This window comes from Drosophila sulfurigaster, chromosome 2L (assembly GCF_023558435.1).
Source record: "Drosophila sulfurigaster albostrigata strain 15112-1811.04 chromosome 2L, ASM2355843v2, whole genome shotgun sequence".
In the NCBI taxonomy this organism is placed as follows: domain Eukaryota; kingdom Metazoa; phylum Arthropoda; class Insecta; order Diptera; family Drosophilidae; genus Drosophila; species Drosophila sulfurigaster.
The window spans coordinates 11,620,429-11,640,522 of record NC_084881.1 but is presented as its reverse complement, the minus strand read 5'-3'; the positions used below and the strand labels follow the sequence as shown (position 1 = coordinate 11,640,522).

General features: G+C 38.8%; 5 protein-coding genes across 5 annotated transcripts in view; 1 reads left to right on the top strand and 4 right to left on the bottom strand.

Moving 5' to 3' along the window:
• Positions 1–20,094, bottom strand: part of LOC133847288 (uncharacterized) — a 77,114-nt gene that overhangs the window by 20,670 nt on the left and 36,350 nt on the right.
• On the bottom strand, positions 1,821–4,533 carry LOC133847875 (pickpocket protein 19-like). Its single transcript, XM_062283150.1, has 3 exons — positions 4,355–4,533; positions 3,715–4,303; positions 1,821–1,850 (listed from the first exon to the last, which is right to left on the bottom strand). Exons 1-3 carry the CDS (start codon positions 4,531–4,533, stop codon positions 1,821–1,823), a joined length of 798 nt encoding a protein of 265 aa, XP_062139134.1.
• Positions 4,968–6,710, bottom strand: LOC133847866 (pickpocket protein 19-like). Its single transcript, XM_062283138.1, has 4 exons — positions 6,649–6,710; positions 6,007–6,595; positions 5,366–5,942; positions 4,968–5,107 (listed from the first exon to the last, which is right to left on the bottom strand). The coding sequence occupies exons 1-4, from the start codon at positions 6,708–6,710 to the stop codon at positions 4,968–4,970; spliced, it is 1,368 nt and encodes a 455-aa protein (XP_062139122.1).
• LOC133847857 (pickpocket protein 19-like) lies at positions 7,252–9,136 on the bottom strand. Its single transcript, XM_062283126.1, is given in 5 exon segments — positions 7,252–7,391; positions 7,631–8,207; positions 8,264–8,809; positions 8,811–8,853; positions 8,906–9,136. Coding segments are annotated over 5 exon segments (1,482 nt in total). The 5' UTR covers positions 9,082–9,136.
• On the top strand, positions 9,678–12,640 carry LOC133850691 (pickpocket protein 19). The gene is given in 6 exon segments (XM_062286852.1): positions 9,678–11,055; positions 11,661–11,793; positions 11,855–11,908; positions 12,007–12,249; positions 12,311–12,336; positions 12,338–12,640. Coding segments are annotated over 6 exon segments (1,722 nt in total). The 5' UTR covers positions 9,678–10,071; the 3' UTR covers positions 12,620–12,640.

Here is a 20,094-nt window from a genome sequence, read left to right as displayed (position 1 = left end):
TTTAACACCGAGCCCCATTACAGTTTTTCAATTAAAAGAACCAAAGTAATTTTGAAAAAGCGCACGCGCCATTTGTATTCGAATACTCTACGAAAGAGTCCTTGGGTTGATTAGCAGAGTCAACAAATTTATTATCAACAAATAAAAGTTAACTTGCAAATTTACATGAATGAATCTATTAACTTTTTAAGACATTCGAAAGGGGAACTATGAACAAAGTGCGTAAAAGTGAAATCAATATTCGTTGTTGTTATTGAAGTTCGTGTTCTTGGTTTTCCCGTTTATTTATTTACGCTAGATCCCAGGCGACTGTTGGCTTCACCTGAACCTGGCCATAACCCCAGCTGGCACAGCTTTTTTATTTTAGATAAAAACGTAGCACTGCCCGCCAACAACAACGACAACGACAACTACAACAAGAACAAGAACAACAACTTCGCCACCAACGTGGAGAACAACAAAAACAATACCAACAAAGAGGACAACAACAACTGCCAACTAAACTGCTAAAAAATTCAAGCACAAATATTTGTTTCTTGCTTTGTTTGTTTGCTTGTTTGTAAAACTAATGAAATTTTTGCAATATTAGCCAACCAGCCGGCTGCTGACCCCAAAAGACAACAAAAAACCAAAGCTTGACCCCGAAATAACAACAAAACAGCTGGAGCAATAAAAAATTAAAAGAATATACAAGAAAAGGCGGCGAAAAAATTAACGCCCTAACCGACAACAACAGCAAGCAAAGCAAAAGCGTGTTCGACCACAAGATACCTTGCAAAGTCAAATAAATGAGTGAAGAGTGGTTGGATATGCTTCTAATCTATAAATTGGAGTAACTAGTTTTATTATGTGTGAGCATAATTGGTAGACTTCAAAGTGCCATCCACAATCGGTGCAACAGACAATTTTATGACACCCCTTTGGGGATGCACCGCACAGGGCATATAGAAATATAGAATATATATATCACGCATACTTATGTATGTACATCTCTTATGTATATATGTCTGAGCTTCAAAAGCAACTGGCATAACGTACCACAAAACGAAAAAAAAAAGAAAAGCAAAAGAAGTAAAAGACAAAGCCAGCGGGCGCAGTTCGAGCGCCAGTCAGAGATTATTATGTCAAGTCACGTTTATGAGCGTAATTTCGACAAGGCGCCCAGCGACAGAGCAACTGAGACTGAACGCTGTATGATTTCGTCGTATATACAAAATATATATATATATATATATATATATATATATGGAAGCGAGGCCCCAAGCCCCAAGTCCGGATACTGCTTGTTAGAGCGACATTGCAGCAGTTAAGTAGCAGCCCGCGGCTAGTCAATAAACCGTTAAAAAAACAACTTGAACACCAGTCAAGAAATCTATATTTGGACTGGCTAAGCTTATAAAACCCCATAACAACAACAAAACTGTGAAAATCTACTCGTTTCTAACCCACAATTTCAGATTAACGACATGGCGTCTCAACACCTTTGTAAACGTGTTTTTAGTTTGCTTAGTTTCAAAATAAAAACCTTACAAAGGATATCAAATATATGAATACATTCATTTGCATAAAAGGCGGAAGCGATAACTATTAACTAATAATATCATAATTTAATGGCCTTGGATTCATGTAATTAATATGAATTATGTTAGCTAGATTTCATCTAAAATTGCATATAATTTCATTAAATTAAATAAAAACCTCACCAGCTAATGTGTTGAATAATCTGGTAAGCTCTGATAACTAATTTCATTAATAATTGTAATTTTTTGTATAAACCGTGATTTACTTAGGATAATTCTTATTTTGTTCTATATATTATCTTAAACCTTGAACTGATGACCTAATAATCCCTGAAAAAGATCACGTAAATACACGTTTTGTTATATATTTTATTTTAAATGTATATCATAAAAAGTTATCATGACTTCCGATTTGCAAAAAAAAATCCTATTCTTCTTCTTAGATAATTTTTGGACTTCAATTTTTTAAACTTATTGTGTTCTTCAAACCTTAAAAAATACATTTTTCTTCAACAATCCGAGATTAATTGAAATAATAAAAACATTAGTAGCATTATTAAAACAAAATCCAGTTCTATACAGCAAAGTTACCAATTGAAATAAAAACGCAGTAGGTTTTGAATTACAACTGCTTCATAAACTGCTTTAATGCTTCAACGGGCAGTAGCAAAACTACAATTGTAAATAGAGTCTACTGCTTTAACGAATTCGATGTTTTATTCGATGCTATAAATAGAAAACATATTTGAGGGAAGCAGTTTTCTATTTATTTTACTACGTTTCGACCTACTATGTTCTATATTCTTCTATGACATGTTACTTTCGACATTGCGATGTTCTATATTTTCGCTTTTGCATACCGAATTTTATATTCGCACTGTGCGATGTTTACAGAAAAACAACGCTTGCACTGCTTCTCCTGATTCAAAGCTCAATACAAAAAGTTCTACAGAAGCTTTCGTGTTGCGCACTACAGCAGAAGATGTGAATCCACCCCTCACCAAGAATAATATCACGATAGAACAAAAGACATGCGAATGCTTTGCATATGTCAAGCCAAGTCCAGTGCTCTACAATATGCACCAGACCATAAACGGCAGGCAATAAACAAAAATAAAATGCATAGCATACATAAGAGAGCTCATTGTTGTTTTTTATTATTGGATAGTTCTGTCAATGCGCCTGGGCACATAGTGTGTCCAGTAGAATTGTGGTACATCGATCAGACTGAAATACAACAATTCAACTATGCCAAGAAGAGAGCAACCCAAGCACAGTTGAAAAACGGCACCAAAGGATACTATAAATACGAGAATTTAAAGAAAATGTAAATTCCTTAAATCTAAAATAAAAGCAGAAGACAATTAAGAACCGAGCGAGTGGTGGAATTTTAACAAAAACAAAAATACAATTTTAAAATTAGTAAATCATAATTTGGATTTATTTCAAGTAATCAATTGTATAATATAATACACAAGATTACTAATTACTTCATTCTCTACTAATGCGCTTGAATCTTAATTTCAAGGCATTAACCAATTAGATAGATTTTTAAAAATATGTAGTTTGCATACCTACTAAATCCACCCAGTTGTATATTAAGCTGGTTTTGTAAACAACAACTCGATTGGTGTTGTAAAATATGTTGACAATTGTTGTCCGATTATCCGTAGGCTTCACTTTCTTAAGAACTGTGCGAACATCACTGACTAGTGTTAATGAATTACAGTTATGCAAGCAATGACAATCGAGTCCCGAGTGATTCTGGGCAACATAAGAACGTTCGCCGGGCTGCACGTAGTTCAGCATCAAATGGTTGTGTGCTGCCAAACAGGGCAAATCCTTCAGTTGACAAGCGGTGTAATTTGAAGGTGGATAAAATAGATCGAGAGTGCAATTGCAATAGCGAAGAAGATAAACTTGTTGGCATTCCGCAATGCAATTTTCCTTCTTGTATTTCAATCCGCGCAAAGTTCGTACTTTTAATTTGAAATGCTCATAGTCTCGCATGCAATCCCTTGATACAGAATAAGTATTCTTATTGAAGTATCTATAGATCGCTTTAATGCCAATGCTGGCATCCAAGCCGGGAAAGAATTCAATAGGTGGACCCAGCCAACTATTTGGTTTCAGAAGGCTAAGCTGTTTAAAACCCATAATTAATGATTTGTAAACCCAAAGCACTTTGACGTACCACAAAACCTTTAGTCCTCATATTTTCCGGCGCATGATGTACCTCATTTAGAACAAGACGTATCGTCAGTCCAGTATCCCTACCAAATTCAGCATTGGCACGCTTTTCCACCTCATTGAAAGCCAGACAAGCACCAAATGTCAACCTTCGAGGACGAAAGAGTTCACAACAATCGCGAGTTGCAGCGAGCCAAGTGCAATCTGTTAGCAGTTCATCACAACGCCAAGCCATCTCAGTCACAATCTTGGTAAAGTTCAGATGATTAAGCACCTGGAGAGGTTGATCTTTAAGCGGAGTAAAGACATCGAAGTGACCAAAGCTGAGGGCATCGTATGCTGAGAGCACGTTCTCTAAAAGTGGCTGCTGATCATTGCTAATATTGTATCGTTGGATTATCTCAGATAGACGTGACCAATTCAAGCGATTCTTATTGCAGACGACAACCACTGGGAAGGCAATTTTCCGAATGGGATAATCGGCTGTGGCAACTACAGTCTGAAGGGGTTTCTTCTCATATCGATGGCCCAGCAGAAAACTCATATAGAGGAGCATCAGGAAAGCGAAGAGCAGCGCCAGTGCCCAGAGAAATCTATCAACAATCAATCAATCCCTTGAAATTTGAATGTTTTTCTAAACTCACCGCATGCGTTGACGCATCGTGGGCCAGAAGAGCTGATAGAATCCATGGATGTGGTTTCCAATGGAGTACCGTCGGATAAATTGCATCCAAGCGGTCTCTGGATTCGATTGTTTGTGCATCTGCTGAACCAACAGCTGAATACGATTCCGTCTAATTTTTCTTACTTGGTTGGCTCTCATTTTGTGGTTTCAAAATATTCGCAACAAAGCCTTATATACCAACACTTTAGAGTATAAATGACAAACATGTTCATCGATCGACAACATTTAATTGGAGCAATTTAAAATAAAACAAGTAGCAAGTTTAATAGGCATTTAACACGTTAGCGCCCCGAACATGACTAATTATCTATAAAAGCAACTACTAAATACAAAGCATTGCAGTACAAGAATCAATAGAAATGGACATCTGATTATTTGCCAGAAATTTAATCTATGCCAGAGCAATATGGCTTTATATAAGTTTGCTTGTAAAGCAACTTCGCCAGCGTTTGCATTTTTGGTTTATTTTCATTCACAAAAATAATGGATTTTTATCCAAATTTTTATTATTTACTACGTACTATATTAAAGAAAAATAAATTTCATAGTATTCACATTAATTGTCAATTTTATTAAATAGTCCTGCCAAATCTTCGAGGAACAAAACGCGTCCAATAGAAATGGGGCACATCTATCAAAGCAAAATACAGTAACTCGAGAAAGCCAATGATGGAACAGCCCAAGCAAAGCTGACAAATGGCGCCAAAAGATACTGAAAAAGTGAGGTTTACTTAAATTGATAATTCCAAATAATACAATAGTGATCCTCTCATACAATCAAATAAAAACGTTGCTTAAATAAGAAATAGAATAATTTTAAAAAGGAATTTGAGTTTTGAATAGAGTATAATCCTAGAATTGGATTGAATCTTTTTTTTTTTTTTAAATAAGTTGAATCAATGTACTTGCTAAATTACAAACTCCAATTTAAATAATTCTTAAAATATTTAATAAAAAAGGATCGACCTACCCATCAAGTCCATCCAACTATATATTAAGCTTGTCTTATACACCAGGATATAGTTTCGTTTGTAGTGAATATTAACTAGAGTTGAATGGTTGACCAAGTGCTGAGGCTTTTTAAGCAGCCTGCGAGCATCATTAATTAATGTCAGCGAATTGCAGTTGTGTAAACAGTCACAGATGAGACCCGGATCATGCTGCGATACATATGGATGCTCGCCAGTTTGTTCGTAGTTCTGCATCAAATAATTGTTGTCCGCCAAACAAGGCAAATCCTTAAGCTGACAGGCGGTATAATCTGAAGGTGGATAAAACAGATCCAAGGTGCAATTGCAATAGCGAAGTAAATAAAGTTGTTGGCATTCCGCAATACAGTTTTCCATCATGTATTTGAGACCCTTCAATGTCTGAGCATTGGCGCTGATATATTCGTAGTCTCGCAGGCATTTCCTCTGCTGGCTGTGGAGAGAAAATGTATTCTCATCGTAGTAATGAAACACTGCTCCAACATCAATACTGGTTTCCAAATCAGGCAATAATTCAATGGAATAATCGAACCAAACGCCAGGCTCCACAATGTTGAGCTAATTAATGTGATATCATAGATCATAAGGATGGACTCAGTTCAAATCCAATCTATTTACGCACCACAAAACCCTTAGGCTCTCGATTGCCAGGCGCATGTTTTGCCTCATTCAGACGAAGTCGAACTATCAGTCCGGTTCCCTTGCCAGTTTCCACTGTGGCACGTTTCTCCTCCTCGTTGAATGCCAAACATGCACCAAGGGGCAACCTGCGGGGGCGGAAAAGTTCACAGCAATTGCGAGACTCTGTTTGCCATGTACAATCTGTGAGCAGTTCATCACAACGCCAAGCCATCTCAGTCGCAATCTGAGTAAAGTTGAGATGGTTTAAAGTTCTTAGATCCTCATCCTTCAGAGGATCGAAAACATCGAAGCGACCAAAGCTGAGAGCATCGTAGGCAGTGAGAACTTTCTCCAGAAGTGGCTGCTGATCACTGCTGATGTTATAGCGTTGCATTATCTCAGTTAGACGTGACCAGTTCACTCGATTGTTGTTGCAGACGATAACCACCGGAAAGGCAATATTCTGAATGGGCCAATGTGCATTGTCAATTACTGTGTGAAAATGTTTGCGCTCATATCGTTCGCCCAAGAGATAAGTAATGTATAAGAGCACTGAGAAGGCGGAAAGTAGGGCTAATGCCCAGAGCAATCTGCCTAAAGATTAATCTCATTAATGATGGATTATATTGTTCCCATTCCTTACCGCATGCGTTGTCGCATTGTTGGCCAGAAGAGCTGATAGAATCCATGGATATGTGATCCCATAGTATATCTTCTAATAAACTGCATCCAGACAGTCTCTCGATTAGCTTCTTGCTGTTCTTGCCATGCTATAAGCACACCACGATTTTGAACAGCTCTTGTGGCTTGGTTGGTCTTCATTTTGTAGTCACAAAGTTAGCTGCGACAATGCTTTTTATACCAACGCTAAGCAGTATAGTAGTCATGAGTCTCAAATGGTCGCCATCTAATCTGTGTGTGCAAATCATTTGCATTCAATTGAATTTTCCCAATTAGCTTGACATATGTGGTTGGTACAATTAATTGATGCAATTCGAATCAAGTCTCCAGGGTACTCAAGGCAAGCGATGTCGTTGATCGATTGCCACAAATTCGAGTAATTTTGATAATGAAGTTTGGAGTCCGTAATGGATTTAATAGGCATTTAACAAGATAGACGTTCGTGGTGAACTACTAGTATATGTTTGTGCACATAATTTTACTGGGACTATAAAAGATAAAACTGAACCGTAAGCTTAATACAGTTCAAGTCAAGTGCAGAGACCTAATCAAATATAGTTAAGTCTCAAATAGTTCTGGCAAATCGTCTAGGTACAAAGCGCGTCCAGTGGAAATGCGGCACATCAATCAAACCAAAATACAATAACTCTAAAAAGCCAATGATTGAGAAGCCCAAGCAAAGCTGACAAATTCCGCCAAAAGATACTGTAAAAGTGGAAAAATGTGATAGAGTCATAGTGATGAGTTCCACTTCAAAGAATAATTAGTACTATTAGAAAATATCTGTGTGATAAATTCGTTCTGTTGGTTTCTCGATTACAGAAAGACAAAGTTATCTGCTTGCAAAGCGTGAACTAGACCTTGAGAAATCTTGGCTTGGAGATGTCTTTTTAATGTCTTTTTTTTCTCAATTTCCAAATCGCATGCTAACTGTACCTACATACCTAATAAATCCAGCCAACTGTAGATCAATGTGGTCTTATACACCAGAACATAATTTCGCTTGTAATGAATGTTGATCTGCGTTGAGCGATTTTCCATATTTAACGGTGGTATCAGCAGCTTGCGAACATCATTAATCAAGTTCATCGAATCGCAGTTGGGCAAACAATCACATGTGAGTCCTGGATGCTGCTGGGCTACAAAGGGATGTTCGCCGGGTTGTTCGTAGTTCTGCATCAAATGATTGTGAGCTGCCAGGCATGGCAAATCCTTCAGTTGACACGGCATATGATCAGATGGCGGATAAAACAGATCCAAAGTACAGTTGCAATAGCGAATCATGTAAGTCTGTTGACATTCAGCAAAACAATTCTCCTTCCAATACCGGATACCCTGCAAGGTCTGTATATCCGCGTCAATGTTTTCATAATCCCGCAAGCACTTTCTCTGTTGGATGGGTAATGAAAAGGTGTTCTTGTCGTGGTAGTGACGAATTGCTCTAATGCTAATGCTGGCATCCAAGTCGGGAAAGAAGTCAATGGGTTCATCATACCAGGCACTTGGCTTCAGAATGCTGAGCTATTTAATTGTATAGAGTGAGTAAATTCTCTACTGAAAGATTCTTTTTGACATACCACAAAACCTTTCGTCTCTCGATTGCCAGGTGCATGTTTTGCTCCATTCAGCTGAAGCCGGATTGTTAAGCCAGTACCTCGGCTCATTTCCACACTAGCTCGTTTCTCAACCTCATTGAAAGCCAGACACGAACCAAGCGGCAACCGTCGAGGATGAAAGAATTCACAACAATCGACAGGCACAGTTTGCCATTTACAACCTGTGAGCAGTTCATCACAACGCCAAGACATCTCAGTCGCAATTTGAGTAAAATTGAGATGGTTTAATGGATTTAGATCCTCATCCTTAAGAGGATCGAAAACATCGAAGCGACCAAAGCTGAGAGCATCGTAGGCAGTGAGTACTTTCTCTAGAAGTGGCTGCTGATTATTATTAATATTGTATCGTTGCATTATCTCAGACAGACGTGACCAGTTCAGTCGGTTCTTATTGCAAACAGTAATCACCGGAAAGGCAATATTGTGAATGGGCCAATGCGAATCGTCGACTATAGTGTGAATAAGCCTTCGTCCGTATCGCGCTCCGAGCAAATAGCTTACATAAAAAAAGCACTGCGAAAGCGGAGAGCAAAGCTAGCGCCCAGAGTAATCTGCCCAGGATAAATATCATTATTGATAAAAAACGGAAAACACTTTTCTCACCGCATGCGATTACGCATCGTGGGCCAGAAGAGCTGATAGAAGCCATGGATATGATTTCCAACGGTGTAACGCCTGATGAACTGCATCCAGTCGGTGTCATGGTTTATAGACTGCGCCTGCCAAGCCAGGATCTCACCACGATTACGTACAACTTTTCTTAATTGATTGCTCTGCATTTTATGTTCAACTACTTCAGAGATTTACGCTATTTATACCATTTAGGGTGACAGTTTCAACATGGCCGTGTGTAAGATGTGTCAAAAAATGGTTACGAAGCTCATAAGGGACAATTAGAGTAGAATAAATTGTAGTAATCCTGATACGAATTACGTAAATAGTTCAAGTATTAATTAGAGTAATAATTTTGTAACAATGTCTTGCATAAATGCAGAGGCAGAAACTTAATTTAACAAATTAAGGGCCCCCATTTAAATCGTTAAATAATGCTAACTCAGCATACGAAATAATTGTAATTCACTCTTCGATTAAACATGAGTTGGGGAAAAGAAAGAAAATTATATGCTTTGTTCCAAATTCAAATCACAGTAACATTTTCAGTAAATTCAGTAAATGAAATTGTCGCATTCCTGAACAAAACTGATGACCATATAAACTCCGATTACATAATCGTTGCACAATTTTGAAGTACATATGTATATAATATAGATCAAAGCAGTAAGCAGTAATATTATCATAAAAATGGAAACAAATTTCATTGGAAAACCCAACCCTTATATTTAATACAACATTAGGATAAAAAAGTAGAGTTGTAAAAAAAAAAAAATAGTATAAAATGTCAACCAAAATATAAATAGCTTATCTACATACAAATGTGTGCAAATCATTTGCATTGAATTGAATTTGTCCAATTAGCTTGACATATATAGAGGGTAGAAATCATTGATGCAAATCAAATGAAAATCAAGGCGAGTCCAGAGGGAATTCTCTAGGGCAGTAGCGCAACGTCATTCGATCGATTGCCTTCAATTAGTGCCATTTCGACAATACGAATGGCTGACTAGACTATCCGCATAGGACCCCGATTTAATAGGCGTTTAACACGTTAGTGCATGTGGTATATAATTATCCACTAAACATTCCTGCAGCTGAGCTAAGCAGAGTTGAGCGTATAAAAGAAGTAAAGTGAATGGACAAGTGAATCAGTCATGACGTTCGCACATTATTCGACGGCACGTCCAGAATTGAGGTCTCGTTTATTGCCGCCGCCTCGCAGTCGTCGCCATCAGCTGTTGGCCCAGCTGAGCGAAGCTGGCTGGCAGTTGGCCTTACGGTTTGGCAAACGCACAACGATCCACGGACTGGACCGTCTGTTGGCATCACGTGCCAGTCGCTGGGAACGCTTCGTTTGGCTGTGCACATTCATTTGTGCGTTTTTGGGAGCCGTCTATGTGTGCCTGATACTCTCGCAGCGGTATAATGATGGCAACTTTCAGACTGTGGTCGACAGCACGCGTTTCCCGGTTTATCGCATTGCCTTTCCGGTCATCACCATCTGCAATCGGAATCGTCTCAACTGGCAGCGCTTGGCCATGGCCAAGAGCCGTTTCATGGCCAATGTGAGCGATGCTGTGCAATTGCAATTGTTCGAACGGATTGTCGGCAGCTACGATGGCATGTCCTTTGGCGAATTCCGTGCCTTTGGCTCGTTGCGCAACGAGGCCACTCAGCAGCTGAGCCACATCAACTTCAGTCTGGTCGTCGACTTCATGACCTGGACCTGCGATGAGCTCCTCACCGACTGCATGTGGCGGCATTATCCCTACGATTGCTGTGAGATCTTCTCCAAGCGTCGCAGCAAAAACGGTCTCTGCTGGGCCTTCAATTCCCTCGAAACCGTCGAAGGGAAACGCATGCAACTGCTGGATCACATGTGGCCATGGCGCACAGGTTCCGCTGGCCCAACGAGTGCGCTCTCCGTGCGCGTTCTCATGAATCCGGATAAACATTTGCCTGGCCGCAATAATGATAAAGGCATTGACGTCATGCTGACCGAACCCTATGTCTGGCATAATCGACCGTATAGTGTGCCAGCCGATACGCATACCATGATTGAAATCGAACCCACCATCTACTTTTTCGACAACGAGACTCGCTCCGTCAGCTCCGATCAGCGGCAGTGTGTGTTTGATGTAAGTGTTGTGATGAATTAAGTGCACATTTGGAGAGTTTGGTTTTGAAAAATGTGGCAAGGAAATAAAATTCAGTTTGTCCGAACGAGCAGAAGAAGACATTTCGGTCCTCATAAAGGGAATATATTCTCAACCAGTTGAATTCGTCACTTCGTCTTTCTGTTCATCCCTCCGTTGGAATAACAAGATCTCAGTAGCTATTATAGATGACTGAACTTTTGGCATTTGTTTATTTGTGAACTTTTAAATCGCCCTCAGTTTCATAATGCTAACAATTAAAGACATAATTTATGTACATAAAATTAACAACATTTAAGGAAGTATTAATCAGAAATGAATTCGAGCTGCCACAATTTTAGATATGCCTACCATAGTGAAGAGTCCCATCTCCCTTGAAAAATTTCTATATCGTCCCCAAATTCATAATGCTAACAATTCAATTCTTCATTAAATAAATCAAAATAAAATTGAAAACATAAAATAAAGTAGTAATTAAAGAATTGAATTTGAGCGGAAATCAATAGTAAAAGGTCTACAACAGTAAAATCTACCTTGAAGCTTTCTTACTCGTTGCGTATTTAAATTGATTTTCTGTTTTGTTGCAGGATGAGCACAACAGTCGCGACTTCAAGTCATTGATGGGCTACATTTACATGATTGAGAATTGCCAATCGGAGTGCCATCAGGAGTACTTGGTCCGCTACTGTAATTGCACAATGGACTTGCTTTTTCCGCCGGGTAAGCACGTTCCGTTCCCAAAACCGCAACATCTACTCGAATTGCTCTTGCAATTTTGCAGGCCAGTATCGCTCTTGTCGTTCTCAGGACTTGGTCTGCCTGGCGGACAACAATGGTGCGTATCTGAGCCTCTCTGTCTCTGTCTCTGTCCCGTCTTCTGTCCCGTCTCTGTCTCTTTCTCTGGCGAATAGCTAACCAGAAATGCATCTACAGATAAACTGCTCTACTCGCATCAGCCGGGAGAGGAGCGTTTTGTGCGTAACAATCATGAGGGCATGGTCTGCAAGTGCTTTCGCAATTGTTATTCGCTCAATTTTGTAAACGATGTGCGACCATCGTTTCTGCCGCCGGAAGTCCTTGGCAATTCATCATATGTGGACTTGGATGTGCATTTCCGTTTCGAAACTCTGATGGTCTATCGCACCAGTTTGGTCTTTGGCTGGGTCGACTTAATGGGTTCGAGTCTTTTCTCTTCAAAAAAAAAAAAACATTTGTCAACACTTTGCACTTCTTGCAGTTAGTTTCGGTGGCATCGCTGGACTTTTTTCTCGGCTGTTCGCTCATTAGCGGCATGGAATTGGCCTATTTTCTGTGCATCGAAGTGCCCGCGTTTGCCATGGACGGACTGAGTCAGCGTTTACGCAGCAGGCGCCGCATGGACACAACTGTGGACACGCCCATCCTGAATCTGCGTCAGAATATGCCAAGTCAACTGGAGCAGTACATAATGCAACTGAAGGCGGAACAAGGACCGCAGAAGGCGGCGGCACAGTTTAAAAGCTGGCAACGTCAAACGTTCGCCCATAAACATGTTATTAGCAAATGAATAATGTGCGCAAATAAAATATACATATATACATTCGAAGTAAGGGCTAACCAAGTGGATGGGACAGCAGCCGCAGCTGGCAAGCCAACAAACAAATTGTGCTCATTTTTCAGGTTCGCCGTGCTCGAGCTTCCTCTCCAACTTCACCCTGGCTAAGTGTCTTGACTGGGTGTGTGTGTGTGTGTTCTGGCCGCACGTTGACAGCTTCATTGCCAGACATTGTTAATCAAAATTGAGGTTAAGTCGTGCTCCCAAGTGGTTCGACCGGGTAACTTTTGCAGTTTATTGAGACATTTACTTGACTCTGTTGAGCACCAAGCGGAACCCCCAAAACCCCTTTGCAATTAAGCATAGTTTGTTTGTCTGTGGTTCCTGTTGTGGTAGGTCAGGCAGTCATGAGAGCATGTCGCTCTCCCCCTGAGCCCTTCGTACTTCGTGCTTTAACTTTGGCATTATTCAGTGTCTGTGTGCGACACGCGGCGTATGCGTAATTTTATTTATACAACAAACGCAACTTTAAACATACACCACATGAAGGCTGGGGCTGGCGAATTGTGAATTGTGAATTGTGCGACCAAAAAGGCACAGCAGGCAATCATTTTTCATTTTCCTGACGCGACAGCATTACTAGAGTGCGGGGAACTCGCTATTTGGGGCATGCTGGGGAACAGCGGGAGCGGCATGTGGATTGTTTGGCGCATACCTGCGACATTCGAATGACGACAACTGGGGAATGTTTGTTTGATTGGAGCTGCATGTTGTGCGGATACGCTGCAGGCGGCATAAAGCGAGACAAAGTTACCAAAAGTGCAGCCAATAAAAACAATGCTTCAACAACTATTAAGTTTCTCTTCAAAAACTACATATTTAACTTAAGCGATGGTAAATTTAGGAGATGAAAACTATGATTTCTATAAATATTACTAATCTAATATAAATTATCGCTTGGTACAATAATTCTTCAATTGAAATTTAATAAATGAATACAAATAAATATTTATCCAAATGTTTTTGAGATATATGTATATATTTTCAAATAATAATATGTATTAGAAATTTAATATAGTCTCTTTTGCTATCATATTTTGTTCCAGCATTGAGTTATTATAAAGTATAAAAGATAAATATTTAATAAATTGCATTGCAATTTTTATATTTTATACACACTAAATTGAATTGCATTGCCAAATATTCGTTAATTTGAATGTGTTTTTACTTAAATGAATTTCGATTGTGATTTCGTTATAAAAATGAGTAAAATACAAAATGTTCGTAACATAAAAAACGCATTCAACATTTTATCAAATTCAAATACCCGTTTTGAAGAGTATTTATAAATATTACACATACGCCTTGTGGTACGTTTGCTACCCCCGTAGTTAAAGCGCCGCCTCGTTGTGCAATGTAGCAAAAATATTACAAAAAATATTGTAAAATACAACCGCATTATGCTTATTGAAATTCAAAAGTTGTAGATACGTGTGTGTATGTGGGTGGAAATAACTGTAATTGATTACGAAATTAGTTGCGCACGAGCAGTCAAAAATCAAGGAAAATATTGCCAGCGACTATTGAATATGTACTCATAATATCAAACGTATTTTATCACATTTGATTTGTGTCAGAAGCGCAAAATTTCAGCTAGCTATAAAAGACAGTTTCAGAGGTAAGTCAGCCAGTTATCCATTGAGTCAGCCAGTTAGTTGCTGAGTTAGTCGAGTAAGTTGTTAAAATATTTGCGCTGTCAGTCGCTATTTGGCGTAGTTACGCTCAACTTGTCAAATTGTGTTGCCTGCAATCGAGGGGAATGTAACACAACGTGCACACAACTTGGCGGCCAAAAGACAGCCTAATAAATGTCAAAAGAGCCGAGTGAAAGAGAGAAAGAGAGAGAGAGAGACTTTTAAGTTTGGGCCAACAACAAGAGCAGCGAGTAAGGACAACCCCTTAGTGGCAGCTGTCAGAGTGGCAACAGTTTAACATATTCGTGACATAATCTGACATAAAGCATGCCACCACATACGAGACGAGTTGAGTCGAGACGAGTCGAGTCGAGTGGCAACTTCACAACTTTTGACAGCTCTCGTATACCCATGACGAATGGTCCTTTTAATTTAATAAAATGGTGTGTGCAATTAAGATGATTAAAATGCATGCAATGAACGAACGGTCTAAAAAGCACTGGCTCGCATCGCTTTTTGGTAATTTATGTCGCAGTGCCTCCAAAATACACACATTTATGCCTAATTGATTTACAGGCAGAAGAGAGACTCTCCACTTCTCGTGTTATTATGCACATTTATATGGTAATAGAGAGCTCTGGACTTGGCCTTAATTGCGAGCACTTGTTAGTTAATTAAAAATGCAAATAAGCTCAGCTTGGTCATGTCAAGTTTCGATGCGAAATGTCCACACACACACACACACACATCAGAGAAGTGCACTCACATGCCACAACACAAGTATGAATATGTGTCCCCATCTGAACGTTAATCGAGCGCGACAGATTTCCTCGCTCGGCATATACGAGTATGCATGCAATTTAAACTTTGCCAATTGCCAGACAACACGAAAACATCAACGCAAATTCTCGAAAGCAAAGCACACACAACAAGCTCGCTGCGTCCAGGCAAAACTCCAACATTAAATGAGTTAAATCAGCTCAAAAGCTGTGTTGAAACTTATAAACGAATGCAAAACCATAAACTAAGTTTGGATCTGCGTTTAAACTCTTGCCCAAGTTAAACGACTTTATCAACTTTAAGATTGTTGTAAGAGTACGATAAAATTTAAGATGATTTTTAGCTTCTAATGAACAAATATCGATTAACTTTCTTCCCAGCTTCCAATGCTGTTTAAAGTCAATTATTTATCTCAAGTTGACGAATTTTGTCATTTTATCAGTATCGACAGTTCAAAAAAGAACACCTGAGAACAAAGCCTCGAATCCCCAGCAGCTGCTGTTATTACAAGCCGCAACAATTAAACGATGTTTTGGGAAGCGCACTAAACCAACAGACGACGCTCTAAAGTTGCTATCTAAAGGTGCTTTGTTGGCTTAGCAGCCATTTTGGAAAGTCCAGACGAGCCGAATGTTGACTAAAATTGTCAGTCAAACACATTCGAGTCGCGACAGGTCGATGTTAATGGTGTTCAATGTGAAAGCAGGTAGATGAGAGTTAATTACCTCGAAGCTTGGGAGGCAGACAACGAAAAAAAAGCGAAGAACAAAATAAAGAAAAGCTGAGAAAGCTTAAGTTCCTGCTGACTCATGGCCGAGCAAAGTTATTATGCTTAAATCTTTCGGGTCGGCTTTCAGTCAAGTCATCTGCAGCAAACTTTTAATTAAAAATTGTCCTTAAAATATGTATGTCAGCCTCGATGACAAAACACGTGCATTTCCCCCAAGGTATTGACGAGTCAATATCAATATCAATAGCTTTAAGGCCATACAAGGGCTTAAATTGGACTGAGACTAACAAGCCAAAGACCATGTCCAGAAATAAAACAACAAGCATTTGACCTTAGCAATCTCTCTCTGTATAAGTTATATTCCTCCTTACCTGGGTAGAAACATGGCCCAATTATTTTGCTTCACTGAAGCTGAAAATACGCCAAACACACACACAGACACAACCACAAGATTTAATAAGCCACACGATACCAGAAGAGATATCTCTACATATCTATGGCAACTGACAAGCCGTGTGTCATGTCACGAGTGTCCTGAATAATTATGCAGCCAGAAAGATGCAATAGAAATAATCTAGAATACCGAAAGCTAAATACTCTACAGAAAGTGCAGTGAATGTGATAAAATATAATTTTATGAATACGAAGAAGTTTACAAAAAGTTTATAATTAAAATGATGTAGCGCCAAGTTTTTATTCTGCTCTAATAGAATATATGTTATTAGAATATCTTTTGGCTTCAATTATTTTATGTTTATTAAATAAAGTAACACTCACGTCAATAACAATTGAAAATAAAAAATCTGCACCTTCAAATTTATATTATTTAGAACAGAAGATATACATGTGTATGTTTTCAAGACATTAAATCTATAAAACCACATTATTTCGTTGGTATATAGCGAAATCATGATGTAATTCTATAAATTATCCATTTGTGAAATGTCTAAGTCGAATATATACTAATGGTTTGCTTTTATATTACAGTACTATTAATTACTTAATTTATTCATTCATTCTTTGAGATTTTCATTCGCTACTTCTGCTTAAGCTGTGAAATCGTACCCAATCTTATGCTCTTGCCAACCGACTCTATTTGCAGCATTGGAATAACAAACGTACATGATTTATGATATGTAAGTTGTAGGAAAACAAGTTTACTTATGCCTCTCTACTTCCATCCATCCATCAAAACGTCTCCAGCTGCTTGAGAACCTGTGCACAGAGCAGCGACATCAAAAGCAGCAAGCAACCACCAGTCACACGTCATGTTGCTTTTGGTCTCCCCTTTGCAAAGTATCCGAGGTGAAATTACTGAGGCTTGCTGTTTCTATTAAAATATTATTAAAAGCATAAAAATGAACGGGGGATGGAGATGGAGCGTTGACAATTCGATTGTTACAATATTATTGCATACTTTGTGGCATATTTGATTCATAAGAAGCCGCTGCTGAGTGCCTTATCGGCTTTTGGGCTGAAGGCCGAAAGAAGACTGAAGGATTTACTTGATGAAGTTGCACTTTGATGTCGCACAAAAGAAAATTGCAGCCGAATCTAAAGCAGACGGCATTTGCCTTTGAAATATCGCTAGCAAACGTTGCCGTCAAATGAAATATCAAGGACATCTGTTACAGAGACGAAAAGATGTTGGCTACTCAACCTTGTGTGTGTGTTGGTGTGTGTGTGTGTGTGTGTGTAAGTTCCCAGTGGACGCAAGATTAACTCTTATTTCATGCAGACACACTCAGAGGCAAGAAAGTGGAAGAGCACGATAAGAAGATGGGGAGAGATAGAAAGAGAGAGTAAGGAGAAGCTGCAGAAGGAGCAGCAGCAGCTAGGAAATTGCACAATAAGCCAAAGAGCAGAAAGTTGGCGTTGTAATGCCCGGCATTCAACAATAAAATGCAAATGTCACTTTGAATGTTTCTTATAGCAAATATATACAGGGTGACGCACTTTGCTCTCCAGGAAGTTGTCATCAATTGAGCTGCATTTAAAGAAGCGAGCGACTTGACTTTGTGTTCAACTTATCTTTAAAGATTTATATATTATGGTAAAATATAAAAAGCAGCTTTACTTATGAGTATTTGATAGATAAACATTTTGTGCTAATAATTTATATTTCATTTAAGCTAACTGGAACTTTTGCTTCGTTTATTTGGCACTATTATTTCAATGTTTAAAAACTTTGTAACATTCTCTTATTTACTGACTTAGCAAAGCTCTTTTCAATCCCTTAACAAACAACATTTATGTATTTACGATTATTTATGAAAGTAACGTCAACAAAATATTTATCTACAACGTTCAACAGAGCAGAGAATCCAAAGTTCAAATCTATTGTAATATGCACCCTATGCAAAGTAAATCTGCAGCATAAAGAAAACTGTGCACAAGCAATTTCCTGAAACAATTTTTTGTGAACTTTTTAGCCGGACACCGATTAAAGGCTTAGAGCACTTCAATTATAAAGCAAAAAGTAGTAAATGGCAAAATTCAAATACAATTTCCCTTGCATAAATCACACATTCAAACGCGTCAGCAAACGTAAAATAAAGTTTTTACTCTCTCGAGTTGAGAGTTGTGACTTGTGTGTTTGTGTGTGTGTGTGTGTGGCACACAGTTGCCCTTGACATTTTTGCTAAATGATGATGATGTTTGAATTATAGCCCGTAGCCTGTACTCACTGTCGAAGAGCCAAAGACAGTCGCTGACATTCAGAGCGTGCCTGTCAGCCGTCAGAGCAGACAAACTTTGATCCGTTCGCTTTCCCCAGCTTGCGTTGACTCAAAATACTTGACTCGAATGCAACAGCTATTAATTTTGCATTGCATTGCAGTCGTTGCGGATCTTGTGGCATTTGTGACAGCCATGCAATGAAGTTATGCCCCCCAGTTACCTGTTACCTGTTCTCTCCCCCTCTTCGACTGCATTACTGCTGTTTCCACCTTTTGCAGCTGTCTCAAATGTCAGCTGGATGTTTGTATGTGTGTCTGTGTACTTTGTCTAGACAATGTCTGGTTGGCATTATCAGCACATTTATATGAAATTTAATCTAATAAAATAGTCAAATATGCACGCACACCTCTTCAAGACTGCCATGCCATGCCATTCCATGCGGTCGCCTTTATTGACCTTAAACTTGCCAAGCGCTGAAAAGTATGCTAAAGCTTTTTGAATAATTCACAAATATATTTGCCATAAAAAAGTGTCGCCATCGCCAGCGTCGTCGTCTGAGCTAACAGCCCCACAGACATTAATACATAATAAAATTTATGATTTTTATAGCTAGGGCGCTCTGAGATTTTTCGGCTACTCTCTGTCCCCCTCCCTCGACTCACAGTCCTCTCCCCTGCCTAGCGGCCACGGCTGTCAACTTAACGCGTGCGTTGACAGTTTCTTCTCTTTCTTTCTGGCCACATTTCCTCCTGCGATTCTTGCTTGCTTGCTTTTGGCACCTTAAAAGCAAAAACCGTAACCAAAACCAAAGCCAACGCTGCACGCTTTCAACTTTTCAATGTGCTTTGCATTTCTAAATAGTTGACGGAGTCCAGGTAACACACAATAAAATAATAAAAAAAAAACCGAGCAACAGCAGCATAAGAAATACAAGCAAAAAGGTTTCCACTGTTGATTTTTTCGTCGTTTTTTTCGTTTCAACGTTTTTGGTCTAGCCGCGGATCCACACACCGGACTGGCACGTGGAGCACGACACTCGCCCGGAAAGTTAATTTCGCGTTGTATTTATTATTTATGTGCATTACTTGGGTCCTCTTAAAAGATTTTCACTTAACGCCAACCGGCTGTGCCAAGCAAGCTTTTTGAGTGAAAAGCGTGATTTATGGTTGCCCCTGAATAGATTATAATATACAGATTAGCACAACAGTTGAGTTCGCTACCGCTGAGCTGAATTAGTTGCAGAGAATTATACAATTTAAAACATACATTTTAAAGTTTCAAATATAAATGAAAATAGAAATGTTTATAAAATCTAAAAAAGTTAATAAAAACATTTAAGAAAACTACAGTCTTTAAATATGCCATATTAATAAACAAATATACTATATATACCGAAGGTTATATTTGGTATATCGAATTACAATTATTTTCTGAATATTCCAAAGCGTACAAAAATATGTACGGAAATATATAATATATGTTTAGTTTATAATCGGATATAGACATATCCTTCCTTCTGCCTGTAACATACATTTCCTGTTTTACCGTACGGGTAGGCCCGCTAAAAATGGTAAATTTAGTCAAAAAATAATAAAATATTACAA